This window comes from Lontra canadensis, unplaced genomic scaffold, assembly GCF_010015895.1.
Source record: "Lontra canadensis isolate GAN:19392208 unplaced genomic scaffold, GSC_riverotter_1.0 scaffold57, whole genome shotgun sequence".
Classification (NCBI taxonomy): domain Eukaryota; kingdom Metazoa; phylum Chordata; class Mammalia; order Carnivora; family Mustelidae; genus Lontra; species Lontra canadensis.
In genome coordinates, this window is record NW_022631051.1 from 12554110 (window position 1) to 12565383 (window position 11274).

Genomic DNA, 11274 nt, shown 5'->3' on the forward strand with positions numbered 1-11274 from the left:
GAGAATGGGGAGAACACCATCTGCCCCAAGGGGCTGCTCAGAGGACTGCAGAAGAAGCTTATCTGCTATTTACCACAAGAGGTGCCCACGCCCAGGGCACACCTTAGTCATCCCCTGGGCTAACTTCTCCTTTTGCCTCAGGACATAGTCCACTGTCTACCATCCTGCCCTCATGGCTTCTGGCGTGACTTGTCCTGCCACTTCCATTTTCCTGGGTGTCTCTTATCATTGAATGAATGGATCCCATTTTCCAGACGTGACCTCCTTCAGGAATATCCTTCCCCACTCCACCCAGTCTTTCCTGGATGGGTTATTCCTGTCAAGGGTTGCACACCGAAGCTCTGTGGAGATTTGCTAGGTGCTGACAGTGTGCGGAGTGTTCTCCTGGGTGCTATGGGGAGTGAGAACACTGTCCCTGCCCCTGACAGTCTGGGATGGTTGAAGAAACATATTCAGTCAATTAATCCAGAGACAAAAAGGGATCTTGAACCAGAAATATTTTAATCCAACAAAAGCAGAAGGACCAAAGTGAAAGACGACGCAGAACCTGAACTGAAATCCAACTGACCTTTTCTCAAGAACCCCTAGGAGTTCAGAGGCATGCTGTATTCCCCAGGAAACCTCTGCAGACAAAGTCTTAGAAGTCTGAGCAGCTGGAGGAATGCTGGGAAGAAGTGTAGCCAATAAGACACCTGTGTCTGTGACACCCTATTTCTTTAGGGACATCCCAGAATGCCATCACATTTATATTAACCATAAGGTCATAAGGACATGCGTCTCATATTCCCGCTACCCCGGGGCACCATCAGCTGACAGACATCTGGGTTTGGTGAGTCCCCACCCTCAGGATCACGGAAGGACAGATGGGTCCTGACCGGTATGCGCTGGCAGGTACCCTTCTGGCAAAAGACTAAGAGGCAAAGTTCCAGAGAGAACATGAGCCAGACGAAGGGCGCCCTCCCAGTGGATGAACGGAACTTCAGATGCATCACAGGAGGGTACATGGAGGGGAAGGTGGAAACAGCAGTGAGGAGTGAGAGGCTCGAGCAAGAGGAGCCAGAGATGTGGGCTACAGGGAAGGGGGGTTAGCCAGGGCAGAAGCATCTAGGTGACGACTCGTGGTGCCTCCAGATCCGTAGTGAGTGGCCACCCAGGGACTGTGGACGTATTCAAAACACACAGCAGGCCAACAGCCCCGTTTATGTATTTATGGTCAAAAGAGGCTGCACCTGTCTTGCCACGGGGGCGTCTGCAGGCAGGGGAGTTCTGTTCTGAATGAGTCCCACACGCACAGTCCGAGGAGGCCTCAGCTGCTCCTCCGCGGCCTCAAAGGCATATCCCTGCAGCTCAAAGTCCCCTTCAGAGGCGGCTTCCAAAGCCCTGCTGGGCAGATCGAGCTTCCTAAATGGGCAGGAAAGGTGGGAAACAATTTGCATGAGGTCTGCTGAATTGAAACCTCCCCTCCATGCCCCACACCCCCATCACCTCTGGGGGGCAATCTGGAAAGGAGGTGCACAGAGCAACCCAGTGCCAGGGTCCACTCGTGGGAAGCTGCAGCAGGGGCCGGGAGGGGGAGGGCTCTGCCTGGTGGAGAAGGGACACTAGTGTGAGTGTGGACTTCACCAGGGAGGCACTGCAGTCAGGCCTGGCAAAGCTGGGGAACAGGGAGGCGGGGGCTGCAGGGTGATGGGTCAAGAGCTTGATGTTCCGGAGCTGTTGACCTCAGGGTGGAGATTAAAGTCTCAGCAGAGACTTTAACAGAAGAGGGGCAATGGATTTCCAAAAATGTGTGTGGACTAGAATCAGAGGGCTCCCTGAGCCTGGCGGGTGGGACAGGCTGTGGTAAGGCAGAGCCGTTGCTGAGAACTGAGCTTAGGAGATGGCTGGGTGGAGGAGCCAGGACTGATTGCATGGTGGGGTTGGGTTCCTGTGACCCTTCGCTGCTAAGGGTTACAGGTCTCCAGTGAGCCCCACCCCCCATCCTGCGGCTGCTCCCACCAGGGGCAGTCCCATGCCCCATACTGGGGGGTGGGGGCCTGGTGGGACCCAGGTATCCAGACCAAAGACGCAGGCACTCATCCTGGTTTATGGTTTATTGACAAAGGCAAATGGATTATTTATAAAACGTTCTGCCTAAGTGACCACTGGCCAAATGGCAAACACCTCCTGATGCTGGTTGGATGCCCAGCGCTCAGGCGAAACCCGCAGGTGCACGGGACATGGCCTCTGGCCAGGAAGGCCTTACCATCTAGGGGCAAGATGGTTATGAAATACTCGGGGAACACATCAAAAAATAACCTGACAGCCATTATCTAATAATAATATTTCTCTCCTACTTTAAATCAATTTCTTAAAGACGTTTCTTTCAAAATCACAGCCCTGTCAGCCCAAGCCCCCTGTCGCCACCCCCTGCCAGGCGGTTTCCATGTGACGGCCCTGACAGCTCCAAGTTGGGTTCCGCCCCTGACAATCAGCTTGCTTTTCAAATAGTCAGGGTTCCGTTCACTTCATCAGGTTAGAAATAGCAGCAGTGCCCACACCGCACCTCCCCTTGCCTTGACTGCCTCAGACACAGTCCTGCCTTCAAGCAGAGGGCTCCCCTGCCACAGACCTCAGTCCCAGGACAAGTCACCATGGAGGACAGGAGAAAAAGGAGAAGGGCTCTGTGTGTCCATCTCCCCTTGGGCCCTTGGGCTGGGGGAGCAGGACCATCCTTTCAGAGACATCTTGGCAAGCCTGTCCTCCATCTTGGTCTCATCCCAGGAAGAGAACAGATGGAAGAGATCTTGTCTCATCCTTGCAAGCCAACCCGTAGCCGTCACCTGGATGACAGAGGTCCCTCAGCCTCTGGCCGTCTTTTCTTATCCAATACCCATAGCTGTTGGCTCTCCCCATCTTTCCACCATCATAAGCCCCATTATTCTGAGATATGCAGCTTCTCTGCCTTGTCACTATGCTGAGTGCTGCCTCCATCCCTCCCCCACCCAGCTCCCTGAGGACACTCATCCTCCTAGGCTTCAGGTGGCACAGTCCAGGCCACTCCACGTCACACAGAGCGAGCTACCCACAGGGTGTTTAGTCACCTCCACCTTCCTGTTATCCAAGTAGTCTGTCACCATGTCCTGGCCCATTTAGTCTTGGAGAACCCAACAGACCCTCGAGCCCCATTCCATGAACAAGTGTTGTGCCCACCAAAGGCTTGGCATAGGGATGTGGTGGACATAGACCAGTATGGCCCCGCTGGGGGGTGAGGCAGAGACCAAAAGATGAACCATAACCTCAGAAGGGCTCCATGCTGCCCGAAACCCTCCCTTGATCCCTGTATTGGCCTTCTGCCCTTCTGCCCCTTATCCTGATATTAAGGCCCCTCATGGCCTCACCTCTAATGTTGAGGAGGAAAGCCCACCACTTCCTGCTCTGGCTGCAACATACCCTCCTGGGTCCTTCCCCTGGTACCCATCTCCCCCACCAGGGTCAAGGCAGGCCTCGCCTGAGGGAGCCCAACTCCTGCCTCCTCTGCGACCTCTAGCTTCTACAACTTCATCTTTCCTCTCTAATAGCTCTTTACCATCAATGTTTTAAATAATTAAACTAGAGCTTTGCTACTAAAGAAACACATGTTTGTGGGAGGAAAAAAAAACAAACAGTGGAAAGGATGTCAAATGAAAACTGGGTCCCCTTCCCCATCCCGTCCCTCAGGTCCAGTCCCAAATCTCAGAGACAACCCCTCTTGACAATGTAGGTATTTTTCTGATATTTTCCTCTACGTGTGTAAACTAGATTGGTGTCCTGTATATTCTGCTCTACTACTTGCCTTTCTTATTAACAATATGCTCAGACATTCCTCCCTGTCTCCTCCAGACCTACCACATCCACCATTAAAGCTGCTTTAGAGTCATGTGGGTGGCTCAGTTGGCTAAACTCCTGACTTCCGCTCAGGTAATGATCTCAGCGTCATGGGATCGAGCCCTGCCTCCTAGGTCTCTGTGCCCTTGGGGAGTCTACTTCTCCCTCTCCCTCTGCCCCTCCCCCTGCTCATGTGCTCTTTGTCTCTCTCAAAATAGAAAAAAAAAAAAGCTATCTGAATCTTTCCCATTACATAAATAAATAACAGAGGGGGGAAAAAAAAAAGGACACAGGTCCTCTTGCTACTTCACTTGCACTCCTCACCTCCCCTTAGTAGGGAGCTTCCCCAAAGCCCTCACCTCCCACACCTCCCTCGGCCGCCTGTTCCCTGGGGCCCACTCCCCACTCTGAATTTCCACCAGCCTTCTGGTTGGCTTTAGCAAAGGGAGAGCCTCATACTCCTGTCTTCAGCCTTCTAGACCTCCCTATACCACCTGACACTCTGTCCCTATCCTGCTTGGTGTCTTTAATACTTGCCCTAGATCCCTGATCCCTACTTCCTCACCTCTTGGAGTACCATGCAAAGTCTTCACTTCCTGGGATTTTTTTTAACAGCAGGTTCTCCCGATTCCCTTCCCAGGCCTTTCCCACTCCGCACCCACTCTTCCTCCTGGAATGAGGACAATCCCAGTACCAGCCTCCCCCAGTGAGGACCACCTCTGCACAGTCCCTGTAGTGGGTTGAACTGTGGCCCCTGACGAGACACCCACATCCTATATGCAAAACCTGTGAATGAGACCTAATTTGGAAAAAGGACATTTGCAGATATAATTAAAGACGTCAAGATAACATCATCCTGGATTATACAGGCAAGCCCTAAATCCAGTGACCAGTATTCTTGTAAGAGATGCCCAGAGGACAGTCAGGGGGAAGAGAAGGCCATGTGAAGACACAAGCAGAGATTGGGGTGATGCTGTCACAAGTTAAGGGATGTCAGAAGCCACCAGAAACTAGAAAAGGCAAGGAAGGATTCTCCCCCTAAAGTAACTCTGTTACTTTAGACCTCCTCATCTTTCACCTGCTCTTTTCAAATTCTTTAAAGACTCCCACCACCATTAGGACAGGTCCCGCTGCTTTAGCATGGTGTACAGGACCCCTGGGCCTACGACAGCTACTTTGCCTCCCCCTACCCTCCCCCCACAGCAATCTACACCTGTAATCCCTGAATGAGATGCTCCCTGGTGTCTGGGCCTTGATCCGGAGTACCTGAGCCCTTCCTGTCTCCAAACCAACTTCTCCATCTCCTTCAGGATACAGTCTCAGCATGGCGCCCCTGGGAAGCCTTCCTGACCCACCCCCACCTCTGTTCACGTACACTCTCTCCAGCCCGCCTTGCATCCTTCTCTCACCATGTACGACAACCATGAAAAGGCAGAAAGCCCCTCTAGGGAAACTGTGGTTTACTCATCCTTGTACTCCTAGTGTCCAGGACAAAAATAAACATACAATAAATGTTAAATGAATAAATGCTTCTTGGTTCTGGCTGTCTTAAAATTGAGAGTCCATGTATTTTGAGGATTTCAGCTGCCTGGCCCAGGCAAAAGCCCATTTAGCTCATACACTTAAACATTTACTAAGCGTCTCTTTGTGTTTGGCACAGCAAGTAATCGGGAGAGAAGGTTGGCCTTGTGTGGAAGGCAGTCAGGAGCCCCGAAGAGGGGCTGAGGACTCGGGCTCCAACAGCCCTTCCTTCACAGAGGTGGCCATGGCAGTCAGGGTATAAGAAGTGAGCAGGAGTTTAAGTGAGAAAAGAGTTTTTAAATGACTAACAATTTTCCCTCTTCAGTTCACAATCCTGTGCATAGCCAAATCCCACCCAGTTGCAGGCACTGAGCAAGCACACTGGCTAATACCCTAGAAGTAAAGCCTGAAAGGCCTCAGCACTGAGTGGAATAGAACCTTTTTTGAACAGTTATGGTAAGCCAAGCCCTTTGATGGGGCCCAGTCACCACCAGCCAATGGGTGTTGGCTCTCATTTTACTACGCATTATAATTCCTACCCACTCTGGAGAAATCCAAATGCTCACATAAGGTCCCTTTTGCAAGACAGTCCTTATCCCAGTCTCTAGAATGTGCCCCAGCCAGTCACCTATATGGGAAACTTATTTCTCTTTTCCTAAGACTCTGTGCTTTACCCCTGACACCACAAACTCTCTCCATCTGTTCCCAGAAGAACATGTCCACCTCATCCTTAAAACACACAAACAAAACTATCCCATCCTAAGACCCTCTTGCTTTAACTCTAAGAGGATTCCCTCTTGACAGGTATGGTGGAAAGCAGTAGGTCAGCATGATTTCACTGGAGAAAACTTAAAGGACATCCACTCCCAGGTATCCCTCTTTGGGTATGAAGAGCCCTTTTCGACAGAGTTCTCTACCACTCCTACCCCCAAAGGCAGTTGTTCTGCCTTTACCATCCACTAGCTCTGCTCACTAGCGGATGGTCAAGTTCACTTTATGTTCTCTTAGGTCTGAGATCAGGCCTCCCTGCAGTAACTCCAGTGCAGCCAGTGGCTGGGAACCACTGTTCCAATCAACACCCTTGAGTTTCAGGTTGATCAGGTTCCTGCCTCAAGGTCATTGCCACAAGGTCAGGAAGTGCACAGTCTGGCTTGGGTGGGGGGAAATGGGGGATCCCACCAGTGAGCAAAGCAGTGGAAGGAGATGATCTCAGGAGCTGCATGGGGTCAGAGTTTGGATTTCACTCTAAGAGCCATGGGACTCCTTCACAGAGGAGTTTTTGTTTTGTTTTGTTTTAAAGATTCTATCCATTATTTGAGAGAGAGAGCGCATGCATGCACAAGGGATGACTGGGGAGGGCCAGAGGGAGAGGGAAAAGCAGGCTCCCTTTTGGGCAGGAAGCCTGACAACTCTGGGGCTGGAACCCAGCACCCCAGGATCACCACCAGAGCCAAAGGCAGATGCTTAACCAACTCTGCCACCCAGGTGCCCCTCCTTCACAGAATTTTAAGCACAGGAGCAACAAGATATGATTTACATCTTCGGGTTGCTTGGAGAAAAATGGACTGAAGAGAAACAAGAGTGAAAGTGTCTTCCAGCTTTGTATACCCAGTTCCAGCAGTGCACTAACCTAGTCCTAGTGATGCACACGACTGGCTGGGAGCAGAAAAACATTTGCACTGAGTGTGGTAACTAATTCCTATGGCTTGCCAGTGGGTAAGGTTCCTACTCAACCAGATTCAGCCAGCCTCTACCTCCAAGGATCTGCCAGAGGCCTAGCCACTGCAGGAAGTAGGGGCTGGGCCTGGACAGTCAGGTGACCTGCTAGGTGCTCTGGCTGAGGCACTGACCCAGACAGACACCCAAAGCATAGGCCTGCATCTGGGGAAGAAGCTGGTCCCTGGAAGTAGGTAGAGAGCTGGGTGGCCACAGAGAAAACGACAGAGAGTAAAAACCTGTACTTTCCCTTCCAGATTCTTTTCCCTTCCGAGTTCTGGGCAACAAGGGGAGAACTGGCTTGTAAAGGTCACTTGGGGGTTATGCAACCCCCGAGGCCCAGAGCCATCACATCTAGATCTCCTAAGGCTTCTGCTCAACAACTCAGATCTCCATCGCCCCGTCAGAACCCTTCAGATCCTGAAGCACTCTCCCTGGTTCCCCAGACCCACACTCCCTGGCCCCAAGGTCTCCCCACCCCAACCTCTGGGCCCCAGACCTGGTTTCCTTGCCATAGAGAACGCGTTTCACCTCCCGCAAGTCTGCAGGAGGCAGGTGCTTCTCCAAACTGTTCTCCAGAGACTCCCACTCAGGACCCGCCATGGCTGGAGTCTGCAAGCACGGACGACGCGCTAAGGTCCAGACCAGTACTGCCTACCCTTTGCCCCCAGAAAGAGGAGGAGCTGACAACCAGGTCTACGCACGCTCTCTCCTCTCTCCCCTCACCTTCCGCCTCCGGAGGGCTCACGTGAGGCACGCCCCCTCCTCGCGCCTTCCCCTGCCTCGCGGGTGGCACCGCCCCTTGCCCTTCGCGCCTCTTTGCGCACGCGCTAGGGCACGCCCCTTCCACCGGCGGGACCGCCCCGAGCCCTCGCGCCTCTGCCGCACGCCTGAGCTGCCGCTGCTTGCCGCCTGCGGCCTTTGCGGGTCCCCAGAAGCGTTCTGTTGCCTCTCACTCGCCCTCGCCGTCCGGTTCCTGGCCGGAGGTGTGTGGCGGGACCGAGAACCCGGAGAGGCGGCGAGGGAGCCCCTGAGCGCGGCCTCCGGGGGTGGGCAGCGGCGCGGTCTGAGGTAAATGCCTGGCCCGGCGGGTCGGACCCTCGCGGGGCCGGTTCCCGCCGCCGCCGCCAGTGGGCAGGGCTTCTCCTCGCCCAGACCTCGGTCTCCGGTCGGCGGAACCGGGGCTGCCAGCCGGGCCGGCCCACCGCACGGGACTGCGGAGGAAGGTACGGGACGAGCTTCAGTGTCCCAAGAGCAGTAACTGCACCACTGTTTTCCAGTGCTCCGTATTTGTGAGCACTTAGGGCCGCCCCACCCCGCCCGGGGCCAGGCTGGGAGACCCTGGCCGCACGCGGCCACCCCGGGCTTCGGGGTCCGAGCCTGGCCAGCTCTGGCATAGCTTGAGCAAAGGGTCAAGGGATCCCATGCGCTTGCGTGGAGTGAATACGACAAAACGCTGGGGCCCCGGCTCGGGGCTCACACTCCGGACCATTGGGCCCGCCTCTCGGCTCTGCAGTCTGCAGTGGGTGTGCCCGCATGGGCACTTTCCTGGGCGGGGGGGGGGGGGGCGCTTTAGACCCGCGGAGATGATGGGGCAAGGCCCCTCTCGCAGTTCCCGCGGATCCAGAGAGTGCTGCCCCCTGAGGAGACAAAGATCCACTTTTCAGCCCAACTGGGAATCGGAAAGGAACAGCTTAACTCTGGTGAAGAAACCAGTCGGCCCAAGTCCTGGTTAAGCAACTTGCAAACCTCGTGACTCCAGGAAAGTTACTCAGACGCTCTGACCTTCTGTTGCTTTATATGTAAAATAGGAATACGGCTACCCTGCAGGGTTGTTTAAAAGTAAGATAAGATGGAGGGAAGGGGGAAGTGTCCCCATGGCTTAGTTGGTTGAGCATCAGACTTCACCTCAGGTCTTGATCTTAGGCTCTTCAGTTCAAGCCCATGTCGGGCTCCCCGCTGGGCGTAGAGCCTACTTAAAGTAAGATAAGCACGAAACGGTCTAAAAGTAGGTGCTGCAGACCAAATGGTTCAGATAGTTTATATAAGTCAGTAACTCAACGAGTTTTGGCCATTGTTTTGATAAATGTTAACAGTTTGTAGTTATCTGATGGAGCTCCCTTTTCAGGAATGCAAACTTTGGCTGAGGCTTTTTGTATGTAAGGCTCTGAGATAAGGACAATACACTTAGAACAAAACCTAATACTTTTTCTTCATGGTTTAAGGTAGGGACAAACTTGTAAATACTTACAGATACAGCAGATTTAAATCTGTGGAAAAGGTATACATTATGCTATGGAATTCTGAGAAAGAGGTGATTTCTGGCCTAGAAAAGGAAATTGAGGCCCAAGAAAGAGGTCTCATCGCTAACTCAAAGTGCCTCAAAGGAAACTTGACCCCCCCCATCCCCAGGCCTCTTATCTCCTGTATGGTATTTCCTACTTTAGCTAATGGTCTCACTGCCCACTCATTTTGCCAAGCCTTTGAGAGTCATCCCCAACTCTTCCATGTTCTTTCCCTCCAAGGAAGCATCAAATTCTGCTAAATTTATCTCCTAAATTTTGTTAAAATCCTTCCCCCTCCCACCTCATGCCTACAATCACATCATCTTTTGCTTGAATTGTTGTTAGTCTTCTAACCCCTGTACCTCTGATGTCTATCCTTAGTTGTTTTTCTAAAACTGATAACTTACCATCCTTTGTGCCCTCTCATTCAATGTCTCCCTACCTGGAATGACCTTCATCTGTTTCGTGAGCTCCTAACTCATCCTGCAAGATGCAGCTCAAATATCACCTCCTCTGTAATGTCTTCTCCAATTGCTCCAGGAAAAGTGTAGATTTCACTAACCCTTTATGGATACCTCTGTTAGAGCATTTATCAAAAGCTGTTGTGTAATTATTTCTGAGCCCTGGGCAGGAACTGGGTCTGATCTGCTTCTGTATCTACAGGGCTCTGGCACTCAGTAAATGACTGTTGAAGGAATTAATTCTGATGGGATCAAGGACAGATTCATTAAGGTGGTGACATTTGAGCTGGACCTTGAAGCAGAAGTAGAAACTATTATTACTAGATAAATTGCTTAATCTATCTTTCCCTATTGTTCAGTGACAGGTCATTCACACTAGGCCATTACAAACCAGGGTTTCACAAATATGCAGTGCTAATGTGAGAAGGATTAAAAAAAAAGTTGTATTTAAATTTTTATATTTACCTAATTTATTTTTCACTCTAAATATTAAGACGCCACTAGATCCTTCTATGGTAATCATTAAAAAAGACTTTAAGCTCTGCCCTAGTTTCTTTTTGTAATACCCAGCCAAGCCCCAAAGGTTTGAATTGCATGCAAGTGTGCTAGAATAAGGGACTCCTCCTTGTTTTGAAGACCATCTCGTTTTGTGGCAACATGGTGTGGTTTATGGATATATAATCATTTGAGTGTATGCAAACATGAACAGGAAGAATAGAATATACCACAACCTTAATATAGTGGTTATTTCTGGAGAATGAGGTAGAGGAGTGGGCATCATTTGCTGATATATAATGTTTTAATTCTTTTTTTAAATAGATACAAAACATTAAAGTGCCATTTCCTGTCAAAAAAGATTTGAAGCATATGATGTTAACATTTAAAAAATCTGGGTATTTGTTGTTAGGCTTTTCTTTACATTTGAAATATTTTATAAAAAATTATAGAAAAGAGAGCTTTAGACCGAGTCAGGAAATCTAGTTTAGTCTGGGTTCAACCTTTATCTCAGCTTTCCTGTTTTAAGAAAGACTGGTGAGGGGAAGAGGCTGGAAAGACCGTTAATAGAGATAAACTAAGCCTTTCCTAATTCTAACAAAATATGATTCAAATAATCTAGTCATATATAAATTCCTCTGTTAACATGCTTATTTGTGACAGAAGAGTTTCATTATAGAAACTGATTTTATAGAAAGAGTTCATTTGTTAGAAATGTACTAGTGTCTGTTCTTAGGTGTTATTTTTTAAATTCACAGTGTGTGTTAATCTTGATTCTTAAGGAAAGTGTTTAAAGTACTATGGGCTCTGCTCATCACATTTGAAGAACTAAAATTTTATGATAATCATTGCTGAGTAGTCCTTGAAAGGGCTATGACACGGAGATCCCACCTGTACTTTTTTCTCCTTCGAGCAAGAGGGCTGTTTATTACCATCATTTAGCACTTTAC

The 11274-nt window shown here is 50.5% G+C and overlaps 1 protein-coding gene across 1 annotated transcript in view; it reads right to left on the reverse strand.

Moving 5' to 3' along the window:
- The window catches only part of UPB1 (beta-ureidopropionase 1), a 28852-nt gene extending 21107 nt beyond the window's left edge, over positions 1-7745 (reverse strand). Inside the window, exons 1-2 of the mRNA XM_032876037.1 lie at positions 7583-7745; positions 1230-1401 (exon numbers count right to left, since the gene is read on the reverse strand). Coding sequence (XP_032731928.1) covers positions 1230-1401; positions 7583-7686 — 276 coding nt within the window. The 5' untranslated portion in view covers positions 7687-7745. The remainder of the gene's footprint in view (positions 1-1229; positions 1402-7582) is intronic.
- Positions 7746-11274: the final 3529 nt, after the last annotated feature.